Here is a 27,086-nt window from a genome sequence, read left to right as displayed (position 1 = left end):
TGATTTAGAAAGAACATTTATTTACAGTACACAGACATTCACACTTATGTTAAAGTCAGCTGTTCCCAAGACACGTGAGATATAAAAAATCTTCTCCCCAGCGCCTCCCGGAAGGTGGGTCAGCGGGCAGCCCTCACCCATCCTGCCGCGCTCCTCACTAACTCGAGGACTCCCTGACGCCTCGCGACGCGCGGCAGAGAGTGGGCGAGGGCAATGCGGAAACACTTACATATTAAGGCCTTATTGACACGAAACCCCCACGTAACACAGTGTAGCGGACAACCCACGTTCTGGACTGCAAACAAGTAGAAAGGAAAAAAAAAACAGCATGACTAGACTTGCAATAACTCTGATTAAGATGATAATAAAAAAGAGTAATTAGACTTCTCCGACATCATCTTGCTGGCAAATGATCAATAGCTTTTCGAAACCCTTCACGATGATAAAACTGTTGTACCGTTTTGTGGCGTTAAGCTTGACAATGCAACGGGAAGAGGATTCTGACGTTGAGGGTGAGGTCGTTGAGGGTGAGGGACGAGGGCAGGGCTAGATAACTGCACAGGAACGGATCGTCTTTGAATGGCACAGCGACACATGAGGGTTTGATCAGTAACAATTATTATATATTCCCTGTTGATTTCTGGGACGAATATTCCTTGAAGTGTGCTGAGGAGTAAGTAGCTTACGAACCGAGTGCTGAGCGAGCGGAATTCTTTTTTTCTAGTTCTTGTAATTTCCGACACAACAACAAGTGCATAACACTGACCAACATCGTACAAGAAAACGCTTTATTGTTGTCCCTTTACATGTTCCTGGTTTTATCTCGTTTACAAGTTTATACAGTTAAGTTATCTGCAGACACACCATACAGTTGACAAAGAACAAAAGTACTTTTACTTATGGTGAGTTTGCGTTTTAAAAAGTAACAATGGTAGTATTTCTTGAGTCATTCATAAAACAGGTCATCTAGTGCAAAGCCTTAAAAGGGTGGGAGGTGGTATTGGTGGTGTTGTGGTAGAGGAGGTGGCTGCAGAGGTGGTGGTGGTGGTGGTGGTGGTGGGAGTAGTGGTGGTGGTAACTGTTTAACATTTTGGCATCTTACGCAGACCTTACTCTATGTTGTGGATGTGCATTCTTGTACATACATGCAAAATGACATAGGCATACATAAAAAATCCTACACCCACATGTATACATAAAATGACAAACATGTATTCGAGAGGCCTAAATCACGGTTATTCACCAATGGAAGATGTTGGTGCCATCAGTCGAGAGACCTCGCGAAGAACATCCTTACAGGCGAGACGAAGGCGGGCCTTTCCCAGCCATCTCCCAGACTGTCTACGGCGGCCACAGGCGCCACACCCACACCCGCCCACCGCGCAGCAGGCGGCGGCGGCAACAAGGCTCCGAGATTCCTTCACAACGACACGCTCCACGACGGTGATTTGAGGCTCTCCAAATCTGACCTTTCTCATCAGGAAATTAGTATTTTTCCTCATAATGTTGTGCGATCACAGACTTTCTTCAGAGCCGTGAATGACGAAAAAAAGCAACATTGTATATACTGTACATTTTTTTTCTGTATCAAACACTCAACACTATAGTTTGCAGAGGAGTTAATAATGAACCCCATATCTACAAGCATGACGTGGGGCGCAGCAGCCTCCATCTACCCTTCACTGCAGCGACACAAGGGGCAGCACTGAGCGGCACTGGGCGTGTTTAGTCCTTCTGGTGCCCAAGGAATCTATAGAGCTCCAGATCATTTGGTCACCTGGCCCACCACAGAGGCAAAGGCTTTGAAGCGCATCCGAACTCCAAGAGAGCCTTATAGGTGCTGAGGCTCCTTAAGGCCCCAAGGGTATTCAGTACCTCCTAAAGTGCCTTTCGCTGGGAATGTATTGCCTCGCCCCTGGGGTGGTGGAGTTCCCTTGGACCCTTGCTTTTCTCTGCGGGTCAGGAGTTTTACCGAACCTCTCCTGTACCTCACCGCTGCACACCTTTGGATCCTCTGAATGCCGCAACAGTACTTTAGTGTTACTTATTGCCTCGGGTGCCGTAATCTCCGACAGTAGCACAGTGATATTGCCACAACCGCAGACACGACTGACCCTTAGATACATTGTCTGGGCTCCTGACGGTACCATTGGCACCCGAGCATCCCACCAAGTGTCGCTTAATTCCAGTAAAATAAAAAATAAAAAACAATAATCCAGACCCCTGGAGTGCCTCAAGGGCAAGCGCTGGGGAGTGTTATCTTAGCTAAATGTTTGTCGTGCCCAAGACAGTCCACTAAAACCTAATCCTGTGACTTAGTTGTAATACCCCGGAAGCATGAGTTTTACATGAAATTCTCAGCCACAGCAGCGCAGGTCCGTCTTTTCTTTCAGCCGGTCGCTTACTGGAAGTCTCTCCGTACCGTCTGCCGCCTTGTATGTTTGGTTCTTCATGATTGAATGATTACGCTTCTGCTTACACTACGTCATAGTATCACTATGGATCATTGCTACACCTAACTTTGGAGGTAATTCTACACATATATGAAAATATTATCGAAAATATGAACATACGCGTCATGAATATATCATAATGGACTGGCAGTGCCTCCCGGGCCAGGCACTACGTGGACTGAGACACAAAGCTTTCCGTCGAATCGGTACAATAAGATACTTAAAGGTTTCTTAACTTTCAAATGATGTCTTTTTATTAAATGTTCTTTCATCTCTTTTAAAACATCCGATACTGTTTCCACACTTACTGCCAAAGTGTAGCTCGTGCATTTTTCCTGCAATGAAGTAGTTCACAGAACATTTGATGGAATGTTTTTCAGAAAATCACTTTCTGATAAACTTAGTGAGATACTATCAGCAGGTTTGGGGCTAGACTACACCGGCCATCTACGAGGCCAAGCATTGTTTGAGGCTCCGCTGCCTACATCCTGCTGAGGGAGAACACAGAGAACAGCAACAGCAGCATCGACACACTGATCGCCTCCTGCCCGCTGCTGCTGCTCGTGGACTGCAGCACCGCCATCGCTGCAACAAAGGAGAAAGCAGCATATTCAACAACACAGCATCATGTGCTGCTGATAAAGAAAAAATCAAGCTTTTTTTAGAGTACACAAACAGTAGAAGGGAAAGTTTCTTACCATTATTCACGATCATCCACCAGCCTTGCCAGCCCACGGCACTGCCCTCACCTTTCTTGGTAGAAAAGGAGAAATGTTCCGACTCTGCAGACCACCCGTACTTGTTCCTGACCCTGATGACGGTGAGGTAGTCGGTGGCCACCTCGAGGTTCTGCAGCGTGTGGGTCGTGGCGTACCGCATCCCCTCCCGCACCTTCACGGGCTTCACCTTCTGCGACACCTCCGTCCACGCTCCCGCCATCACCATGGTGCGGTTACTCTGCGGAAGGAGCCAATTAGTATGGTTCGCTGATTATATGACCGTGCGGGATTACCTGTTCCTGGATCAGACACAGGAGAGGCAGGAGACAGGCAAGGCCGGGCTGTTTATTGCACACAGCAAGATATAGGCGGCGAGTTCCTGCATTATGTATACGCCTGTTGTGTGAGATACTGCTTGATGGTTTCGATTACCAATATTAGATTTTCTTAGCTCTTCGGAGAAACTAAGCATTTATGTAGTGAAAATTTCAAAACTATCGCTGAATCGCTAGATCAGTTATGACAAAATTTACGTGAAAGCTGACTAATCTCAATATATTTTTTATTAGTTATTTAACGTTACCAAAATTTTATTGCCTTAAAGTGGCACCACCAAACGCAATCCGCCCTGGCCAAAACAAAATAAGACTATAGCGCCTATAAAAGAAGTGCAGTGTGCCGCCAAACACAGCAGCTTTGATGAACAGTTATCCCCGCAGCAACCGTCACCTCTAGCCCCCGTGTACTCACCGACCAGCCCAGGTGAGCCTTCCGGTACTTGATGAGGGACTCGGTGATAGGATAGTAGCTTTCCGTCTCCCAGGTGAGCGTGTAGGAGCTACTTTCTCCACCTATCGGGCTGCTGGTAATGATGGGTCGCTTGGGCAGGCCTGCCAGGGAGAGAATACGGGGCGAGATTATACATTAGATGCCTGAACGAAAATTAGATTAAGAAGTTGCCGATGGAGGAGAAAAGAGTGGACGAGAACGAGGACGAGGGAGAATAAAGAGAGGGGGAATCATGGAAAAGATATGAAAAGGGCTTAAAGTAGCTTGCATGACATAGTGAGGAATGTTTATTTTGATAACTGACAATTCTTACCTGTCATCTGTATGGTGGCGGATTTCTGGCCGTGCGTGTTTTCGGCGATGCACATGTAGGGGCCGAAGTCCCTCTCCGTGACGTTTTTGATGGTGAGCGTGTGGCGGTGTGCGACGTGGATCAGGTTGAGGTGGTTCTCGTGTGCGTTGTCTTGTCCGTCCGGTAGATACAGCTGTGTGTCCATGTCGGTGTCCGGGAGCTGATGTCCGTCTCTGGTCCAGGTCACGTCAGGCTCAGGGCGCCCGTGGACCAAGCATACCAAGTCCACATGGTCGCCTTCCCCGGTCCGCACCACCTGCTGCAGGACGCACACACCACCTCTTTATGTTGATGTTGTGATTCTTCATTTATGCATTAACAGCGCGCCCATATTTTATGAAGCAGCACGGGGAGGGGAATTATTACATACCTTACGCTATTTGCAACGAGACAAAGGGGACACAGCTGGTTACCGGAGGACAGAAATATATTCAGTAATGCCTTAAAGTCACCTTAAGCTTTTAACTGAATCCTGACAATGTATATGCATGCCCGGGGATATGCGTGAATTTAGCGTATTCCTTTTTCCTTCTTTCTCTCTCTTGTTTTTGCTCTAAACTTTCGAGTCAGAGAGTAAAGAATTACATTCATTTTCCCGTTTAATGAATACTAAACTAATTGTTGATGTGGGGAAGAGTTTTCCAACCTTATTATCGTACTTTTACTTTTGTTAACTTCTGCGTAATACATTTTTTAGTCTGTTTTACTGTGCCTTTGTATTTTTGGGCCCCTACCACTTTAGCATTTTTTTGAGGGAAACATTGTCTGACTTTTTTGTTTTACAGTCTTGCAGCTCTTGTTCCATCCTCTTTAGAATGAAAAAAAAAAATCAAGAGCTCCAATGGTGAGTCATTTCTCTTCTTTAGTGTAAAACAAAACCTTTTATTTCTTGGGTTCACTACTTTTAATGAGCACTTCACAATTTTAATGTAGAAAAAGCTGCTTCATCCCTCAGATCTTAATAGTGCATTCTCTCCTCCCTCGCGAACCCTCGGCACACTAACCTTTTCGGTGTTGATCTCCGGCGGGTACTCCACCGTGATGGTCATCGCTGCTGAGGCCGACTCGCCAATGCCGTTGTCCGCCGTGCAGAGGTAAGTGCCCTCGACGTGCCTGTCTACGCCCTCCAGGGTGAGACTCTGGCCCTGTGGAGGATGCATGCCGCCACGTTACGGTCAGGGGGTGAGGAAGGCAATATTCTGTGTCAGGCAGGACAAAGGGGTGCAACATGTCCCCCGGGCAGGTGGAATATGTTGCCCACTGTAATGACTATGGGAGAGAGAGGCCGTCGTGTCACTGATATATGGGGGAAACCCAGCACAGTTTCCATCGACAGAATTGCTACAAAGAATAAATATTTTTGCCCCTGTTCTCAGGTGACCAATATCCGATTCAACATTTTTGGTCCAATGCATCGACCACAGACTTTTAGGTCGTGGCAGGCGGACCCCCGGGCGTCCCAGAGGCTCGCCCGGTGACGAATAACTGTTATAATAATCTTTAGGGTTGTTGTTGTTGTTGTCCCGTCGCAGCGCAATACACAAAAAAGGGATCCATCAGTGCTTCGGAAGTGTAGAGTGAGGCTTGAATGTAGATAAAAGAAACGTGTATGGGTGGCTATTTCGAGCCTGTGTTGCAGCTTTTGAAAATCTGTTATTACTTTTCCGTATCTGATAAGGGGGCATGAGTGAGTTCGTTAGGTGGTAGGTGTATTAGTTACATCTAAATGCTAAACACAACACGTCCAAAGTCAGGTACCACGTTGGGGTCCTGTGTCTTGGGAGAATAATGGGTAAAGTCTGTTGTAACATTACGAGTCAAGTTTGTGATGAGCAATTTACCTCTTCGAGAAACCCAAACCCGTAGCTCAAGTTACCAAAAATGCCAGTCTTCCTCCTTGCTTGAATCAAACGGAGAAGCGCGGTGACTTGTAACGTGGCTCAGAATGATTACATGATTCACTGTTCAATCGTTATCGTTTTTGAGAAAATATTAATCTTTTAAAGTCACTCAAGCTTTATCGATTTTTGCGACTTTCTTGACACAGGAAATATATATTTTTTGTAAGTTAGGTTTCAAAACAAAAGGGTTCATGCTCTTTGAAAAAGTTTTAGTGTTCTCCATACTGTGATGAAAATAGTCGTTACTGGCACCTTGCTAAGACCAAGTGACTTGCTGAAGAGGTGAATTCAATAAATAGTCGTGCACTGCACCGTGGTCTCACATACCTGTTCGCTGCGGAGGCCAGACGGCAGCGGCCCCTCTTGGCGGGACCAGCGAATAATGGGCTCCGGATTCCCCTGTGCGCGGCATTCCAGGGTGATGGTGGTGCCTTTGGGGACGTGCTGCTCGGGCGGCGCGAGGGACCTGACGGTTGGCGCGAACTGCACGTCAAGGGTGTGCTTGAGCTGCACGGGCGGGTCGATGTCGAAGAAGCAGAGGAAGGTTCCGGCGTCACGTGGTCGGGCGTGAGATATAACGAGCCGCGCTCTCTCGATGCTGATTCTTCGGTCTCTCGTCACCTTCTCGTCGCCCACCGCCAGCAGCCTCTCCTTGCCTCCGTGCGCCGCAAACTTTTTGATGATCAACTTGTTGTGTCCTTGAAAGGGGGTAGTTAGCAGTCAAGCTTCAGCCATTTAGGTCAAATATATGCGTGATGCTAATGCCATGTTTTCTGTTGCTACGAGGTTAATATTGCATCTACTTGGGACTCAGACTAACCGATGTTGTCCACGTCGCAGGGGATAATGACGGACTGGCCCACCTCCACCGTGAAGGTCTGGGAGCGTGCCTGGAAGCTGGGCGGCTCCTCCTCGTATTCGTAGTAGAAGCCGGCCTCGTAATAGTCCTTGGTCAGACCTGCGAGAGGAGGGGCGAGAGAGCCTAAGGGAACGGGCTTTCTGTGTGTTCCCTTCAAGATCACTGGAAAAGAAAAGCCTAAATAAGGAGACAAATGAAGCAAACTCCGAAATACAACTCCCTTCCTTTCGCATTAGAATTAAGTATTAAATCTACGGGAACAAATATCCTGCAACAAAGACTAAGGACAGTAATGGATGACTGGTTTACAGTGTCATTACTTCTGTCGAGGATCAAAACAACTACATTTTCCTTCACCCATTAGGAACCGTTCCCATTATGAGAACAGTCCGTCCTCACCCCCTCGGCAACCGGTTTCCTTCCTCCCGCCATACACCTCAATGGCCTCCAGCTTCCTCAATCCTAGACGCCCACCGAATCCCCCTCCCTGGCTTCCTCTCCCTTGTCTCTCCTCCCCCAACGCCTCTTTTCCCTTCTTTCCCTCCAATTCCCAGTTCGTCTTTTCCTCCGCCTTCGTACCTCAAAGCTCCTTTTACCGCTCCCCTTCCTCCCGGGCCGTCCTTCCGCTCCCCCTCCGCACAAAACATTAACTTTCCCCTGAGCGCTCTCCGCCCTCCTTCCCTCCTCCCGCCGTCCATTGTATCGCTTTATCGTTGACGGCTGCACGAGGCCAACTTTACATGGCTCACAGGATGGCGTGGCGAAGCATTTACCAGTCTGAGAGGCCTAAGGGAGGCTTACGTCAGAGGGAGAGAAAGACGGAGAGAGAGAGGGAAAGAGAGAAAGTATATAAAACCCGATGAGGGCCAAATACTCTTAGAGGTGATGTACTTGCCGCCTAATGTACTTAGCGAGAGTCTTAAAGAGTTTGCCGGTGAGCGATCGAAAGGTGAGATAGGCGTGACCTCTTGGCTCCTACTCCTTCTCCTCTTCCTTCTCCTCCTCCTCTTCTTCCTCCTCGTCATCATCATCATCATCATCTCTCCCCCACTCCTTTCTTTCAGAGTCGCAACCACTGATCGCCTTTATTATTCTTTCAGCAACGAGGAGTGACGGCCGCGCTTCACTTTATATTTTGGGTCTCGCCGGGCCTCGGAATACTTAAAACCTGAGAGCGAAAAATATTCCTCTCTACCGCCAGACTCCATAAAAAAAGGAAATCATACTTTAGAAGATAGAATTTTCCTTCGCGTCATGAAAAGTGTTAAGTGCCGGGTACTGTTACCTTCACCAACGGCAGCGAGGTTATTCTTTCGATGCTGATTGTCTGCCTGTTAGGAGGATTAAACAAAAAATACGCGACATTTTTTTTATAGAACTTGGTGAAAAGGAATAGCGTCGGCCTAGGAATGTTTCATCAGATTTTAGGAAACGTTCTGTAACAGCTGACTGAGAGCAATTTAAGGGTAATAATGGCAGTTTTATGTATGTGATATGGAAACAACCGTCTATACTTTGAGAGCAGACCATGAATGCTTCCAGTGGGCATCAATAGAGTGGATATGGCGATATTAAATTAAAATTTCAAGTCAATATGGTGATGGATATATTTATATTTTTTTTTTTTACACTTTTTAACTTGTGTATGCGATTATTTACTGTGTGATGATGTTTGTCTTGCTGTCTGTACTGTCCATGGCGGAAGTGTCTCAGTCTCTCATTTTAGTACTTTTAATGCCTGACCAAAAATGTAACGAACGGTGTGTGACACATGTAACTAGTTGCCTTCAATTATTCCTAACTGTATCGACAACTTGCCGCTTGTTTTGTTTGTGACTGAAAAATAGATGTGTGTCAAAGACCATTCGGAGCCCTCGACGGTTCCCGCTTCAGCTTTTTCCCCAAATATTCAGCTGCATGGCTTTTGAGTTCGCCACCGTGTTTGCATCAGGTGGGCGAGCCGCATTGACACACCCTGCTGGAGATATACCCTACGCCCCTGTCCACCCAGTAGTGAATGGGTACCAGGTATTAATCGGGGGTTGTGTCCCGTCTCCCGGGATCTGTTCCCTTCTATAATTCCTTCCCCTTCTGTCTCTCTCCGGCATATGGCCACAGATGTTGCGCCGACTAAACGAAACTTTCCAAACTTTCCCTGCTGGAGATTGACAAAAAAAGGATAAATTAAACAACAACTGACAACGGCGAAAAAATACGTAACGCCCACCACTCTGATAATTTTTTACTCGCATTTTTATCGGAAAGGACCGGGCCACCTCCCAACCCCTAGCGGCACCCTCTGGAAGCACTCTTGATCTGCCTTCAAAGCACGAGCGAATTTTTCCGTATGGGTTCCCTAAGTCAGTCAGTTTTTACTATATATGCGCCATCATTCAGTCACTTTATATCTGCGTTTTCCCAAATGTTAATAAGTTTGTGATGTTTTAAGATGTTTTTATATGTATTGGGTGACTAGACATTGATTTATTTTTTATTTTTTTTATTTTTGTGACGTCAGACAGACAGAGAAACCGAAACAGACGGATAACGACGACATCATTAAAGCCACAAATAGGTTGGCAAAGTGGATTTATTCGATCTAAAAATGATATCGGAAAAAGCAATTGTCCCTCGCAAATTATCCCACTTCTTTCGTTCTTCCTCCCCTTATTTCTCCTCTCCCTCTTCCTCGTCCTCCTCATCACTCTTCCCTCTCCACCTTTTCTTCCTGGCGTGGTCGTTACTTTTGCTGTCACTCTTCCCTCAGTCATCTCATCTCCGGATCCTCTTTTTCTCTCTCTCCTCCTCACCTCATTTCCCTTACTTCTCCTTTGCGCGTCCTCAACTCACCCTCGCACCATCCTCCTCTCCTATCCAATCAAAAGGCGCTCTTCACTCGCCTCGTAAGTCACTCTCTCATCACAAAAGCAGCTCGATAATCTCCGTCGCTAAAGGACTCGTGTGCCGGTTCCCGTGTATAGTTCGCTTCTCTCTTTTTTTCGTTTTCCTTTTCGTTTTCTGTTCGTCTCTCGCTCGCTAGTTCGCCCCCTCCCGTTCTCTCTCTCTCGGCTTCCTGTTTTCTATTCGTATCTTCCCGCCACCCGCTCCTCGCCCTCCTCATCAGGTCTGCCCACGCGCAATCTCCGGATCGTCACTCATGTACAGATATTTTGAGGTATCGTTTCGGATTGTTGTTTTTTTTGTCTCTAGTAAACCAACCATGTACTGTACCTTTGTTATTTTTCTCTCTCCTCTCTCTCTTTGTGTTGTATGACTGCTGTTGTTGTTTTTTATCCTTGTTGTAGTTATCGGTGGTGGTGGTGGTAGTTTGTTATGCACGATGTTCTTTTTTTAAATCTGTGTTATTCAATCTTCATTTTTGTTTAATTTTAGCGTGTCATATTTATCGTCCAATTTCCATTTTTTCGTGAAATGGTGGTTTTCCAAATATTCGATTTAAACCGAATGATAGTTTTGATGGAAATATAATAAAATGGTATTATTTCATATTTTTTTTATATCGTAACCAGTGACCAGTGCGAGGGATCACATTTAAACAAATACACACACACTCACACACACAGACTCACACGCCCCCTCCCCACCCACCCCACCCCACCCCAACCCCCACACACACACCATCACTGTCACCAAAATCACCACACACGAAAAGATCAATTAAGTTCGCCTCAATCAAGATTCAAGAGAAGATGGCGCCACTATAAACACTTGCCTGCGCCATGACGGGCTGGGGCCGACTTCCATCCAGGCTCCTCGAGCAAGTCTACCGGCGCTATAGGCGTAGACGTAAAAAGAAAAAAAAATCACGACCTCTCTATTAGTCTGTCTCCGTTTATATTTGTCTTTAACTGCCTGTGTATTTTGTCTTTAGGTCTCTCCGTCTGCCTCTCGTGTTGATTGCTGTTGCCCCGTTCAAGAGGCTGACACTTGGGGTGCTACAGAGGGTGCGGGGAAGGTGTTGCGACTGAAAGGGATACGTCTTGTTGATGGTCACATTCCTCAGGGTCCACACGGGGAGTCCATTGTGTAGAGGTGATGGTGGTGGTGGTGGTGGAGATACAGGTAGTGAGTGTTGCTGAAGGAGGATTGCGAGAAGGTTGTCAAGGGGGATATGTATGAGGAAGAGGATGAGAAGGAAGAAGAGGAGGAGTAGGGGTAAAAAATGTGGTAATGGTTATTGTTGTTGCTGTTATTGGAGGTCGTAGCTGTGAGAGTAAAAATGGTTGGTAACAGATAGATGGAAGGGGTGATAAGTAGCTGCAGAGGTGATGGTATAATATATTGCTGTTAAGGAATGAAAGAGAAGATAAGAACGATTATAAGGCAGCGGGTGAGAAGGAGAAAGAAGAAAGGGAGAATGAAAAGTAGGCGGAGAAGTAGGAAGAGGAAGAGAAGGAAGAGGACGAGAAGAAGGGGAAATTGAAGGTACGGTAGTGGATTATGGTTAATGTGTGTGTGTGTGTGTGTGTGTGTGTGTGTGTGTGTGTGTGTGCATTCATGTGGTAAAGCTAATGTCATAACTAATTTAGCCCAGTTTAATTAGATTCATCTCAGTAAAATGTTCGTTGCTCTCATCCCAACATTATTTTTATACTTTTCCCCCTTATTTTATTCAGTAAGTTTCAGCAAGAGGAATTCCTGCTCTAAATTTATCCCTTTCCTCATACTTTACTCATTACGTTATAAATAAATGTAATTCGTGCTCTTCTTTTATTCCTTTCCTCTTGTTTTATTTAGTAGTCTTAGAAAGAGGAACGCGCACTCCGATCTATTCCCCTTTTCTCTTTATATTATTCAGTTATTAATAAACAGAGGAATCCCAATCTGTTTATTTTTATTTTTATGATTTACCTCCAATTTTATTCAGTAAGTTTCGAATATAGGAATGCATGGCTTACAAGAAGGGAGGAGGAGACTTTACTTAACTACAAAAGAATATTATATGGTTACAAGACGCAAATCGGTCCACAAACTGATCCTCCTAAAAAAACACCTGCGTATCGTCTGTATCTGACATCCATAAATGTATCTTAATATCCACATAAAACCCTCAATCACAAATGTATTCCCTCTGCGTAAGAAAGTCCATTAATCTTTCCTTTTATTGCCATAGAAATTCGTTGACAGTTATGGTGAGGGGTAAGAGGAACGGGGTTATATTAATCCTCTTGGCTGACCTTCATCTGTGTCAGTAGAGGTAAAGGAGGAAGGCTTTGGGAGCAGTACAGTCAATGCTTCCTCCCTGATGGTTTAATATGGAGGTTAAAAACTAATGCCTCTGAGCGACGTGTGTCCCTCCTCCACGTCCACACGCCCATCACTCCATTAGGGTTCTGAACGCTGCTGGGGGAGTTGAGGGAGGAGGTGTTGGGAATCTGTTTATCTGTGGCGCCGGCAGCATCTCGATGAGGCAGGATTTCCCCTCTCCCATCCCTCTCCCACTCCGCCTTCTCTCTCCCTTCGTCCTTCCTCCTCTTCCGTCCCGAACCTCATCTCAGCCACAAAGAAAACGAGGAAAATCTGCTCGGGCCGTCTAGTGACCTGAAGACTGACGATGTGAAATTCAGAACGATATCTTCCTCCTCGCTTGCCATACGATTCCTTTGTCCTCAGGGGAGCCCGGTAGGTGAAGGAGCAGAGCGAGGGTGTCTGCAAGGTCCTCGGGTGTTCCTTGTCCCGTTCTTGGCTGGCGTGTGTAGGGTTCAGTGTGTTTTACCTTTCATAAAGTTATCCGAGAGCTGGCGCGGACTGGGCTATTGTGAGCGTGTCTCCCCTCGCCTCGTCTTTGTTTCCTCTGATGATTATGGTTACGAGCAGGGGCTTAGGCGGTAGGTGGGACAGGCTGCATCACTTCTCTATGCAAGGGGATTATGCTTTGTTGTTTAGGGGCCGGCCTGTTCTGTGTGCGTGTGTGTGTGTGTGTAAGGCGCCGAGCAATGGTTTGTAGGGGAAGCTTATGTAATACGTGTGACAAAGTTCATCGCTGTTGAATGCAAGGCGATTATGTTTTGTTGTTGTAGGGGATGGTGCTGTGTGTGTGTGTGTGTGTGAGAGAGAGAGAGAGAGAGAGAGAGAGAGAGAGAGAGAGAGAGAGAGCAGTGGCTTTAGACATGGCGTGGGTGTTAAGTCCAGCAAAGCGTTTCCCGTAGGCGTCTGTTTATTATGCCAGTCATCACTTATGCAAGCCTGGCCCGGCCTCGTAAATTCGCAGCATTTGCAAGGAACCTTCGGAGCGGAATTATGTGGGGAAATATGAAAGCTTACGATTAATACCTTGGTGTGAGGCGGAGGGATGGAGGAAAGGGAGGGAAGGAGGAAGGCACGCACACGCTCTTTGCAGCCTTACGAAACTGCCGTGTTGTGCCGGGCTGCGCGTGAGGGAAGGCCGCTGAAAGGATGGCAGAATGGGAAAGGAGGACGCGAGGAACCTCAACCACGCACATGAAAATTTTAGATCAGCGATAATTCTAAAAGCGGAAAAGTTCAGACCAGTAAAAAAAAAAAAGTTGTCCGAATGTTCATTGAATGGGGGAAAAGAAAGTTCGTACAAGTTGGATTTATTTTCAACTTTCCGTGGCAAACCAATTTCGCAGTTCCTTCTGCTCAGCCACACGTATTTCAGTGACTTCTTCAAGTCTCATGTACCGGCGAAGGTGATTTCTTTCGTCCTTGTTGCCAGGCGCCTCTTGTTTTCACGTTATTTTTCTGTTGACACACTTGGGTGGCGGACGAGGAGAGACAACTTTCGCGAACAACTTTTACCAGGGAACTAATGGTTCTCATTTCCCAGAATAGCACTTCTCTATAACGTAAATATGCTGTTGACACAGTTGACCTGAGGTGAAAGCTATAATCTGTCGTTGTTGACCCCCACATTGATTAGTAAGTCACGGCTATCAGTATTATGATTAGAAATTTCAGATCCAGAGAGCATCAACTTCGCTTCTCGGAACTCGGAAACTCAATTTTTCAGTCAGGCAGACATCAGGAGGAAGCTTCAAGGACGGAGGTAAGGGTCTCGGCGCCCCGGAGAGCCAGCGAGCGTGAAATCAAACCGCTGGGGCGCTCGTATCCGACTGATAAACTAACCCGAGAGTGAGTCTCCACGGGAGCGAGTTTCAGTGCTACTCGGCGCAGATCGTGAAGCCTCCACGCTCCTCCTCCAGACTCCTCCGCCCTCCTGCTTCGTCCAGGCCACGAGCGAGGCGCCGATGGGAAGCGTGTGCGCCACGAGCTCTCAAGAGTTACATAAGTCACTCTTAAGTTTTAGTTTTCAATTTCAATTCATGTTTTTGTTTCATTCCCGATGCTAAAGAGAATCGTTGCACCAAGAAAATGCAAAGTGTAAAATATGATTCTGAAGTACTGTAAAGTATTTAAGTGTTTACCCAATGCCTAATGACCTCCTTTTACCCTAACATGCGTTATGTGCTGAATAGGCGGAGTTCGCTGCGCCGCGCCGAGACTTGCTGAGTGTGTCCTCATTTAGCACACCGTTGCATAAGACGCAGTAACGCACCGACCTGGTCGCCGGGCTAAGCGGATTATTGGAAAGCTCTTCTAATACTACAAGTTTTCTCGGATGTTGTGGAGTCTACTTTGCAAGACGAATTTATATGCTCTGCAAGATCTTGCTACAAAAAGCATACACATACGCTACAACGAGGATTTGTGAGCGGAAGTCTAATAAATGCCAAGCTTCAAATTAACGCAGACATAATTTTTCTCTTCACAAATTCTCCTCGGTGCTCAGCTGCAGCCTTGGCATCAGCCTCATTCCGAGTATCATGATCTCAATTGCGATAATCATTTTGTTGACGCTGTCGTGGCAGGGAGGGCGAAGGGAGGGAGGAAGGAGGGCAGGGGATGGAAGCGTAATTGCCGTTAAGGATTGGGAAGGACGGATAAGGAGGGAAGGGGAGGAGGGCAGGGAAGCAGGGTATTTGGATGCGATTGGGGAGAAGGGAGATGGAGGAGAGGGCGTCAGGAGCCTTGGCATAACATAAAAATAGAATGGGACACTTTGGGGGCTAATCTGGAAGGGAGGAAAAATCTGACAAATTAGAGGAGACGCGCACTGGAGGGGAGGAGGATGGACTACGAGTGAATGAAGAGAAAAAAAAGAAAAATGAGTAACCAGGGCTGAAGCGAAACAAGGAAAATTTATATAAAGTAAAAATAGTGGGAGATACAGAGAGAGAGAGAGAGAAACAAAAAACGAGGATTCAGTGTAAAAAAGTGACGTATTGTGGATTATTGTCTCGGGCGTGTGGAAGGCAACTAATGGGTGTGCGGCGTGAGGGGGAAGCGAAGGGAGGGCGGGAGGAGGAGCAGGCGGCGAGGAGGGCGCAGAAGGAGTGGTGTGTGCATAGCTAGCAGCGTAATGAGGGAGGGACGGACGGAAAGGTTGCTGCCGATAAGGGTTTGCTTTTCTGCTTTTCTTCCTCCCCTTTCTCTCTCTCTCTCTCTCTCTCTCTCTCTCTTGCTGTGTATCTGTGTATCTCTGTCGCACTCTCGTTTTTGGGTGCTCTTTCTCTGTGTACCGTTCTCCCCTTCTCTGGCTTTTGCTTTCTCTCTCTCTCTCGTTCTCGGTTTCTCTCGTTTTCGGTCTCTCTCTCTCTCTCTCTCTCTCTCTCTCTCTCTCTCTCTCTCTCTCTCTCTCTCTCTCTCTCTCTCTCTCTCTCTTTCTCTCGCCAAACATAATACCTCACCTAATGACACACCTGAGAGGCTTCCACATTCAAGCTGTACTAACAATGATCCGCGTCTATTAATGAGCAAGCAGGTGAGAAAAAAGTCACACGGAGGATGTTGCGATTCTTGTCCCATTATCCTGTCCCTGGAAGTAATACCGGGGCGGAAAAAAAATGCCGAGCCCGATCTTCTTTTGTCTAGGAGACCCCCCCCCCCCCCTTCCACCCCGCCCGTTGCAATGAAGTAAGTAAATGAGGGTTGGCAAGAACTGTTGATCAAATTAAGAACTCAATTCTTTTTTTTACTTCGTCTGATTCCTCCTCTCAGTTCACGTATAAAGAGATGGTTCTTCTATTGGATAATTTTCATGATCTAGTGCTTAGTGCTTGTTCATCCCCTGCCACGAGGTCAGCTTACCGTATGATTGCAGGAGTGTTTTATCCGCTAAGAGGTTTTGTGTTTAAGAGTGAGAGGGAAGGGTTTAGTCAGCTGTGAGGCGAGGCAGTAAATGCAATCCTTCCACGTTGATCCATTTTGCCATATATATATTTAAGTTTTCAGTAATTGATGAGAAAAGATACTGAGTCCTGCGAAAATCAATACAAGTTAGATACATACAGGCTTATAAGGTGGGGAAAAACAGGTTAAAGTATATACGAGAGAGGATGATGGGAACGATTTAAACAGTGATAGAGGTAATGTAAATAAGACATGCGTTTTCTGAGGAGGTAAAGTAGATTTATGGAAGAAGAAATATATTGAATCACTGGTATTCCGGAGCTGCCGTGTGGTGGGTGACACATAACTGAAGAGAGAAAGAAAAAGAGTATTCGGTGCTTGGCGTGATATGTAGGTAAACATTCAACTTATTTCGCCTTTACCTTTGATCTTTACGTCATACCCTTCCCACGTAGGCACCTAATCGTATTTGCCGGTTTTCTTTCATCTGCCGGCATCATAGGAGCTCGCGCCGCGCCTGGCCAGAGAGAGTGGAGTCGCCGTGCGTCTGACGTGTAGGATTACTCTGTTTGCGGAAGGTCGTCGTTAGGGAGGTGGAAGCCGAGGTGCCATTAATCGGGGCTGGCGTGTTAAAGTGAGAGGCGTTCCGAAGGGGGCGTTGGGAGCCTTTTTCCATTAAAGAAGGAGCTAAGCCGTTTGTTTGCGTGTAAATAAGTCAAAAATTGAAAAATATACGCTGATCGGATTACGCACCATTATGGCTGCGGTAAAACATGTAAGAATTGAGCGTTGGTAAAGAGAATTGTTTAGCGACACTGGTTTTCTATTTTTACCATTGCGTCTGATGCTCACCAACAGAGGATCAATGGAAAGATCAACAAGAGTAATGATGATAATAATAATAATAATAATAATAATAATAATAATAATAATAATTAGTAACAATTTATTTGCACTGAACGTGGTTATTTTGTAGGTAGGTAGGAGGTAGGTAGTAGATAGGAGAGAGACGGAGAATGGGAGAGGCAGGCAAACAGGCAGACAGACAGACAGATATACAGACAGACATATATACAGACAGACATATATACAGACAGACATATATACAGACAGACACAAAGACGGATAGACACACACACACACACACAGACACATACAGAGAGAGAGAGAGAGAGAGAGAGAGAGAGAGAGAGAGAGAGAGAGAGAGAGAGAGAGAGAGAGAGAGAGAGAGAGAGAGAGACCATGAGACCGTAGGGTACTCTTTCATCAACAACATGGGGAACTATTGTGAGAAAAGTCTTGGGCACAGCATAAAGGAAATATATGACAACTAACCTCATAGTATGGAGCGCCGTGGACCAGATGCACGGAGATGAAACTTTCCCCTTATGCAGCTGGTTACCCCCATCCACACACACGCACACAAACACACACACAGGCACCCCCCCCCCCCGCCCCCCACCCAACACACACACACACACAGGCACCCCCCACACACGGACCTACCTTCGGGCGCCAAGACAAGGAGAGTCAGGAGAATCACCAACTGAGGACTTCCCATCTTTACGTTTTCTCCTCCTCCCGTTGCTGAAGGTGACAGTCGTGCTCCTCCGCCCTCGTGTCACGGGCCGCTGGTGGGAGGCGCTGCAGGACGTGTCTCTGGCCTCTAGGCGTTGCGGGAGGCCAGGAATGGTCCACACTCCAGCCTGGGCCGGTCCTCCATAAGTTATTGTATTTTTTTCAAAGAATTCAGTCACTCGTGTAGTTCACCTTTATTATTTTATTGGTCACGGTTGTTAAGTAATTGTTCTTCTGCCTTGAGGTGTGAGTTAGCGCCGCATTGGGTTCTGTTTTAGGGGAGTAGGGAAGAGTAAGACATCGATTCATTTAGTTTTGTTATGTTTTTTGTGTGTATGTGTAGGGTGTGTGGTGTGTGTGCGTGTGTCCAATTACCTGTTTGTTTGTGTGTGTGTTTGTCTGCTTAACTGTCTCCCTGTCTGTGTGTTGAGTTATTTAATTTCCGTTTGCTTGTTAGGGCAGCGCCGGTGTTTGCAGACGATGAGTCAGGCTCGTAATGGCTTATTGTGTTTGCCTCCCACCGTGACACGAGGCTCCGCGCAGTTTAAATACAGGGAAGAAGTTATGGTAGTGGTGAGGTTAATTCATTCTAAGGCATCCGTCGTGTGTGTGTGTGTGTGTGTGTGTGTGTGTGCGCGCGTATAACCGCTCTTACGCTTCATACAAATGTGGTATTCGACATTTCATTTCCCATTTTAACCTCAATTCCGAGAAAATAATGAAGGGTTAGGCATTTTTTTATTTATTTTAAACTCCGTGAAACTCTCTCTCTCTCTCTCTCTCTCTCTCTCTCTCTCTCTCTCTCTCTCTCTCTCTCTCTCTCTCTCTCTCTCTCTCTCTCTCTCTCTCTCTCTCTCTCTCTCTCTCTCTCTCTCTCTCTCTCTCTCTCTCTCTCTCTCTCTCTCTCTCTCTCTCTCTCTCTCTCTCTCTCTCTCTCTCTCTCTCTCAGGCGTAAAGAAAATCTAATTACAATAAAAAGCTGTTCAATGCGGAATCAGGGAAAAAAAGTTACATAATTGTGATAACCCGTACTTGCTAACTCTCCCCATATCCTTACGTTTCTATCTCCCTCTGTGGCTTCAGGGGGGGCCATACCAGTGCTCCTCGTGGGCAGAAAAGAGTCGGCCTTCCCTGTGATGTTGCCAGTATTAAGCCGCCCAGTATCCTGTCCTTCCTCGGGCTACCAATATTTGCCTGCCAGTCCTCCTCCTCCTCCCTCCCTCCCTTCCGCGCGCCCGGCGGCTCTCCAGACTCCACAAATGCCACCCAGATATCTGTCCTTCACGGGAACTCTCTTACTCTGGTCTTGAAACTTGTTTATATAATTTTTTGTGTAGTATTCAAATGCAAGGAATTGTAGTTTTTTTGTTGTTTATATGTATTCGTAGGTAAGGCAATAGGTTTTACGTTTATGTTAATTTACTTCGTTTCCAAAGGTTTCCGTGACCAAAATTAAAGGGTCATAATACTGTTTTTATATGGAATTATGCACATATGAGCCTTTTACATACACCTCATACCCCCCCCCCCCCCGCCCACTACGCCTAGAAATAAGCTCTCATTCATATCCACCCCCACACACATGCACCCTCCGCCAAATCGCTCATCCACTTCCCCAGCATCCTCCCCCCCCTGCAGCATCACACAGACTCCTCTGCTTTGCAGGCTTACCAAACAGGCTCGCTCTAACAATCCTATGTTTATCTTCATCTCTCTCTCTCTCTCTCTCTCTCTCTCTCTCTCTCTCTCTCTCTCTCTCTCTCTCTCTCTCTCTCTCTCTCTCTCTCTCTCTCTCTCTCTCTCTCTCTCTCTCTCTCTCTCTCACACACACACACACACACACACACAGACACACACACACGCCTGGAAACAAATTATCACCCGTCCCGCCACATGCACACACACACACACACACACACACACACACACACACACACACACACACACACACACACACACTATTTTCAGCACCACACTATTCCCAGCATTATTTTTTTTTCTTTGAGTTACGTTTACCTAAGTTATGTTGAATTTTTACTCCTTAAGTCTGAGAAATAACAAACTCACTCAACAACCTTCAGAGCTCCTCAGCACACCCTGTCAGCACACCCTCTCAGCACCCACCGGCACCTTATTATATTCAGCAACATTCACCACACTTCAGCACCTCTCAAAGTAGTCGATCACCATACACCTACGCTTAGTGGTACTCGGTCTGTATTCAGCACTACTCAGCACCGGCATCATTTATCACATCCCATAACTGGCCAGCATCATTCAGCACATCTCAATGCTGCTCTTAATTCAGAAGCTCTCAGCACCCCTCAGCACGAGCCAGCATCACTCGGCATCACTCACGTCACAGTAGAGTCATCAGGTGTGAGTCAGAACGAGTCACTACAATAACGCATTAACCGTGTCGATAGAGTTCATGAACGAGCGAGCGACTGACCTTTATCATTTACATTATGGTAATCATGCATAGCTTCACAATTCATATACGAAGAAGAATGCGTATTTTTCGAATGTATTTCCGTAGCCAGTCATGCTAGTTATTTTCATGTGTTTATTTTTCATTATTAACAAAGAAAAATGAACTCTAACTATTTATTTTCGTTTTATCACGTCCGTTTTTATCTTGAATCAGGAGTTTTGGGAGGACTCACGCATTTATCCAAAGAAAGATTTTCTTAGTGTTGTTCTCACTGTTGTTGTTTTCTATAAAAAAATAACTCCTGATGTTGTATTTGTACATTTTGTTTCATGTCATGTCGTGATTCTTGCATTATTATTGCAAAGGAATTATTTTGCTTGTATTTTTATTCATTATATATAACATGAATATATACATTTTCAAATTAGCGTGTCTACTTACACTTGTTTTGCCTCATAAAGTCAACACAAACATTGCTCTAAATGTTTGTGAGCCATAACTAAGTCATGTAATATCCAAGTCGAGTCTCTGCGTCCATGAGTTAATCTTATCATACGCGTGTCCTTGTAGCTAGCATGATGTCTTCACCAAGTGTTTGTTGGTGAACTAAACAACATACCAATAAACGAGTTAACGAGTTCGCCCAAGCCTGACAGCATTTGCGAAAAAACATCTAAAGCTGTTGCTGTGTTCCGAAATTTTCAGCACAACACAAATGAGGTGGACAATGGCAGTCGGCAAAGTCGCGGCTTCACCGCCTCCTTCTCACTTTGCCTCGCCAAATGTTTGTTAGTGCGTTGACTAAATTATTATTATGTGCTACGAGGAATTTCATGAACAGTAAATAATTTTCAGCATTGGTAAAATCCCATTCCTTCAGGTGGTTTATGAGATCACCTGTAATTAATCTCGCTGTCCAGTAAGCTTTTTGATAAATGTCCTTTGCTATCCATAAATCACTCGTGCCATACAGAGGCAGCTTCCACGGGCCCAACGCCGGACGTAAGCCTTCCAGCCTGTCTCTCCCCGCACCGCCACACCGAGTCACGTTACGGAGCGGAGCAGCGCCACACAACACTGGCCGCACACGCAGGCTACACACACCACCTTACGCCACCACAGCTGTACCGCCACTGACTGCCTCTGCCCTCTGTCGCGCGTTCCTCCTGCCAGGAAGACTCCCGCCCACCCGGCCGCCTTCCCCGTGCTGGGATGACCGGGACTGGGCAACCGCTGCCACTTAATCATCCACTCTTCCACCGGCTTCATGACTTCTGATTGTGCGAAAAGCTACTTAAATATTATTTTAGTAATTCCGGCCAATCTTATCGTTTCTCAAGAAGACTTTGTGCAGTATATTCCTTAGTGATCAGGCAGGCAAACCACTTTCACCATTCATTCCCCTGAAAAGTTGTTAAACCCTGGCCACTTTGATCCACATTTAAGATTCTGATGATGCTTGACCCTTGGTCTGGCGATGGTATCTGGCGAAGTATCTGTGGCAGCGCTGTGTGGAAGATGTCTGGCGAATAATGTTGTGCAGCAGATTCCCTCACGCCATCGTATGAGTCTGGGGAGCGAGGGAGGAGGGACGTCAGTGCAACAAAAAAAAATTTACGAATAGCTGATTGCCTGACGAACGCAAACAAGCAGACAGGGATGCACAGGAAAGACCGACGGGCAGGCAGCCAGAGAGACAGACAGGGAAGCAGGTTCAGAAAGGCCAGACAACAAACAGAACAAAAGGAGCCGCGCCTCCATGGCAACAAAGATGAATGTTCTCAATAAGTCACCGATGGCCTGCCAGCAGCCCGGCCAGTTTCAAGTGCTATGACGTAAAACATACTTGCCAGGCACTGGTGATTCACTTCATGAATTATTGAAATGGTCCCTGAGGCGCCAATAAAACACGATCGTCTCTGCTGCACGTGCCGGGTCGTCTCGCTCGTCTCACTCACCTCGTCTCGTCGAATTGAAATTTAAACGAGGATTGCCAATCTTCCACGCCGATGTGATATTAGTCACTCCAGCCAGTTTTATTTTATTTCAAATCTGCTGCGGGATAGGTTTCGCAAAGTCAGTTTTTTCAAGGATTTTTATACTTTTTTGCTTTCTTTTTGCAATAGTTTTTGGGGGGATTTTTCATTTTTTTATATTTGGTTTGCGGAGAAAAACAATGCCATAGATTTTTTTATTCTTTTTGGCTTTCACGCACAATATTTCCAATCCATTTACTCTTCCCCTCCCCATGCACGCGCGCTAAAAGTGAAGATTGTGTTTCTGGTGATAGTGTTGCCGTCCAAACCTTTGCTCTTATCTCTTACCATTTTTCTTCTCCAAGCGCCCAGTGGCTCCCCCAGCACCATGTTTCTTCGTACCCCGGGAGTGCATACCTCACCCCCTTATTTCTATCACTCGCCTGTTTGCATGTAACCTGCGACTCTACAATGCAACCTCGCCCTTCCACCCCCACCCCCGTCCCGCTCCCTTCATTAAACTGTTTGTCTGATGTGTTAAATGTCAGCTGCGTTATTGTCTTGTGCACATGGTCGTGTGTGTGTGTGTGCGCGTAGGCAGCGTGCTCTTCCGTGAAGGCTAACCGACAGCAGGGCCCGTGTTGGTTGTTATTATCAAACATGGAGATCGTTTAAATCGTTTATCTTGAGGGAAGAAGCAAATTTCAAGAGACTAAAGGAAAATAAGTCCAGCTGCATATAACTCGTAGAAGGAAGACCAAAGTATAGTTTCTAAAAAAGTAACGAACGATTCACATCATAAATGACCTCCGTTTTGTTGGTTTAGTGAATAATGGTAAAACTAAGATAAATATTACATGTTATTGAAAGAACTTCAGATAGCGACTAGCTATAAATCAATGCAATATCCCCTCTCCTTTTTTTCTTCGTTTTTATTTGTTTGTTAGCTAGAAAGTGAATTATATGCACACAGAAGCCCGCTGTTGCCACCTCATGGATAATATAGCTTTATTTTCATCTAACTTTTCCGCACCATAAAGGAATTTAGTAACATTTATTTGTAGCTCTCCTCAATATTCCAGCCCCGTGTCGTGGTGGTGGTGGTGGGGGGGGGGGGAGGGGGTTTCGCACTAAACACATTAAGTTTGTACCCGAAAAACTTCCTCTCCTGAAGCCACGGACTGGGTCCTTAATAAATTGCGGACGCGTGTCATCGAAGTAGGAACACATCCCATTGGGCGCTGTAAGAAATACTTAAATGCCTTGGAGATAAAAATATATTTCTAGATTAAGTCAGTCTGTCTATGTGTTTATATGTATCACTCTCTTGAGGTCTAGAAACACAGCCAAGGTTATTGACACGCCCTGGTGACAGCTACCTCTGCCAGAGATAGATTTCCTAACCTCATATCTCCTGCGCTGAAATAAGAATTGTCGCAGCAAAGCGGCGAACACAATAAACAACGTGCCGACTGGAAACAGAGAATAGATAGGAAAACATTTTGGGGGACCGCTTTTTTCAGGCTGGGTGTGCAGCGTTGCCAATGGATGATCGATAAGCTTGCGTTTATTCATGCTGCAGTTAGAGAATTTGACGCTCAAACAGGAAGTATAACACAGTTGCCGGTCAGTCGCTCTCTGGCCTTTTAACTTCGGCATGGTAAAAAGTATTCGTAAATGTAACACAAGTTTCCTCGAGTGTAGTAAAACCTCGATTGTTGAGAATTATTTCTTTGTTCAATATATGACTGTGGAAAGAGACTTTTAGCAACTATTTTCCTCCTTCAAGATATAGCTAAATTTTAGCCATTTAATGACACACACACACACACACACACACACACACACACACACACACACACACACACACACACAAACACATACCAACACACACACAAAAAAAAAAACTAAAAAAAAACAACTCTGCAGATAAAGAAAGTTGACCTACCGAATTTGTTACCGAATCCACTGTACTCTTTAAAAAGGCATTTAATTGGAGGCCAGTGGTCGCAGTTCTGAGTACATCGGGCGTTTGTCAACAACCTATGCATTGGTAAGAATGAGTAAAAAAAAAAAAAAATCACCTCACCAACAGGACTCAGGAATAATCAAAACATTGCAAATTGGTGAACTTTAAGTTAACAAAATTTATATGTGAATATAGAAAATATATTTCTGTTCTTAACGTCATGATTTTTATATATTCATAGTATTTTGTTTATTTATTAATGGCATTTTTTTCTGCTTTATATTCTATGGTATTTTCTGTGTATTGTTACTGCGTATTGCAATAATTTTCGTATACCTACATAAGGATTTTTCACAACTATATGAATTGTGTGGTGGTGAATATTTTCTTAGAGTGGCGGTTGAGAGATTTTTTTTTTTTTCTTTACAGCCCAAAGAGCAACTCAAGGGCAACAAAAAGAAAATATAGAAAAAAAGCCCGCTAAATGTTACTCTTGCAAAGCGAAAAGTATAGATTGGCCAAAGGAGAGGTCAATTTCGGATGGAGAGGTGTCTTGATACACTCTTCTTGAAAGAGGTCAAATCATAGGTAGGAGGAAATACAGACGAAGGAAGGCTGGCTGTTCCAAGAGCTGTATTTGCTCTCAGAAGATGTGTTTAGTTCATAACGTCATCTTATACAGGGTTTACTTTGGGGAATTGTTGCTTATTTGCTTTCAAACTCCTAATTTTAAATATACAAAAGAAACTGCAGGCTCTGAGAACGGTCTCTTCAGTTCTTGAAAAAAAAATCCATTTTCCTTCTTGTTTGAAAAGGGAAACTAACTCGAAGCATTGGCCGAATTTCCGTCATTATGAGTAGCAATTATTAACAGTTGTGCCACTTTAAGTCCGCCACAACTTAATTTCACTCCTGGGAGTCCGGGCGGCGGCAGGTGTTGGCGGGAAAACAACGTTAATCATATCATATTTTGATCACGCCACAATTCATCATTTTTAACCCACAGCTTCCACTTATAAACGCGAAGCTCAGCTAATTTACCCACACCCGAAACACACACACACACACACACACACACACACACACACACACACACACACACACACACACACACACACACACACACACACACACACACACACACACACACACACACACACACACACACACACACACACACACACACACACTTTTCTACTTTTATACATGCACCGAGAAGCGTAATCAGCTACTCAAATTAATCACGATGACTGATATTCCAAGAACTGAAGTGGAATTTTTTTGGATAGTAAAAACAAGACACAAGATACCCCCTAAAAGAATATTGATAGTATGAACAAACGCGCATAATACGATAGATAAGCTGATTTCTGTTTCATAAGAATATTTAATGAAGTCAACCAACACCAGTTTAATCAAGGGCTACATCGAGTCTGAGCGTTCGCCATGGCTGGGCAGAAAATGCGTTTGTTTGTTGTTTTGGGGCATTAAAGCGTAAAGTACAACGCTTCCATTATTTACAGCACAACGGCATGCAGGAGGCTCTTACTCTTCCGCCTTCAGTTGGTTCAGTCCCCGGGGTGAGAAGCTGTTGCCTTACTCTAACTTATGTGCGTGTGTGTGTGTGTGTGTGTGTGTGTGTGTGTGTGACAGAGAGAGAGAGAGAGAGAGAGAGAGAGAGAGAGAGAGAGAGAGAGAGAGAGAGAGAGAGAGAGAGTATACAGAATGAAACACTATTAAAATACTGACTGACATATTTAATTAGATTTAAGCATATTTTTTTTTTAGGATCATCACTAAAAAAATCACCCGGTAGAAAATTGTCGTAATATAACATCAACGTCCGGTGAATGAATGACAGATGAAACTCCTTTTTTCTATACGTGGTTACAGGTAGAGGAGGAGGAGGAGGAGGACGAGTGGGCGCCTCTTGACTCACCTGCGATTACTTTTTATTTTATTTTCATCGTTAATTGATCCTCCGCTTTGATTTGAGACAATGAGCTTCAAGTGTGCCCTTTGCTCCCTTCCCATCCCCCTATCCCCCTTACCCCCTACCCCCCCCGCTCCCAGTTACATCCTTAATACCGCTTCCCTCCCCTCACTTTCATCGCCTTTAATCAATAAGTCTTTTTTTTTTTTTGGCGATTGTTTACCTTCCCTCGCGTGGTATTCCTTTCATCCCCCGCCTACCTACTCACGTTTTTGCTGTTGTTTTTAAGCAGGTTAAGGATGTTTTTACTCGCCTATTATTCCTGGAAGATCTTTATATCCGGTTTTCTTGGTACTCTCTCTCTCCCTCTCTCTCTCTCTCTCTCTCTCTCTCTCTCTCTCTCTCTCTCTCTCTCTCTCTCTCTCTCTCTCTCTCTCTCTCTCTCTCTCTCTCTCTCTCTCTCTCTCTCTCTCTCTCTCTCTCTCTCTCTCTCTCTCTCTCTCTCTCTCTCTCTCTCACACACACACACACACACACACACACACACACACACACACACACACACACACACACACACACACACACCCACACACACACACACACACACACACACACACACACACACACACACACTGCCTAGGAAAGTGAAGCAAGACGGCGATCAACCCGATTAATACAGAGTGGTGCAGCATTCTGGCGAGGGCAAAAAACACTCCCGCTGTAATATTGTATTCTCGCTGCCTGAGTTCTGTTCCTCGCATCGCCTGCACCAGCCTCAGCGCAACAGTGTGAATGATTTATGTTCCTTTATAAAACATTCACCCCTAAAGTTGTTAACACTATAGTCGATTGAATCATGTAAAGAGCGAGTTTCTTTTTTTAAGTCACCGACGCTAAAGAGGGTTCCTGTGCCTGACACGAGTCCCACTAAGAGAAACTGGCTCAGGCA

At 45.4% G+C, this 27,086-nt stretch overlaps 1 protein-coding gene across 7 annotated transcripts; it reads right to left on the bottom strand.

The window, feature by feature from the left end:
- Positions 1-21,550, bottom strand: LOC126984874 (limbic system-associated membrane protein-like). 7 transcript variants are annotated; one of them, XM_050839647.1, is made up of 9 exons: positions 21,367-21,550; positions 17,754-18,094; positions 7,035-7,172; positions 6,542-6,912; positions 5,318-5,458; positions 4,275-4,572; positions 3,923-4,062; positions 3,152-3,410; positions 1-3,038 (listed from the first exon to the last, which is right to left on the bottom strand). In XM_050839647.1, exons 2-9 carry the CDS (start codon positions 17,806-17,808, stop codon positions 2,935-2,937), a joined length of 1,506 nt encoding a protein of 501 aa, XP_050695604.1. In that variant the 5' UTR covers positions 17,809-18,094; positions 21,367-21,550; the 3' UTR covers positions 1-2,934. The 7 variants fall into 7 exon arrangements, with proteins under 7 accessions (XP_050695604.1, XP_050695160.1, XP_050695143.1 ...); XM_050839203.1 differs by having other exon boundaries at positions 7,035-7,235; positions 21,364-21,549; XM_050839186.1 differs by having other exon boundaries at positions 7,035-7,235; positions 21,367-21,549.
- Positions 21,551-27,086: the final 5,536 nt, after the last annotated feature.

Source organism: Eriocheir sinensis, chromosome 1 (genome assembly GCF_024679095.1).
Source record: "Eriocheir sinensis breed Jianghai 21 chromosome 1, ASM2467909v1, whole genome shotgun sequence".
In the NCBI taxonomy this organism is placed as follows: domain Eukaryota; kingdom Metazoa; phylum Arthropoda; class Malacostraca; order Decapoda; family Varunidae; genus Eriocheir; species Eriocheir sinensis.
The sequence above is the reverse complement of the archived record's forward strand: the minus strand, read 5'-3'. Positions and strand labels throughout refer to the sequence as shown.

Excerpts from the sequence above, each read along its gene's own strand:
- LOC126984874 (XM_050839203.1), bottom strand. The coding sequence starts at position 17,808 with ATGGGAAGTCCTCAGTTGGTGATTCTCCTGACTCTCCTTGTCTTGGCG. Across the intron at positions 4,063-4,274 it reads CGCCACCATACAGATGACAG|GCCTGCCCAAGCGACCCATC; the intron begins GTAAGAATTGTC and ends TCTCCCTGGCAG. Across the intron at positions 3,039-3,151 it reads GTGGATGATCGTGAATAATG|CGATGGCGGTGCTGCAGTCC; the intron begins GTAAGAAACTTT and ends CCTTTGTTGCAG.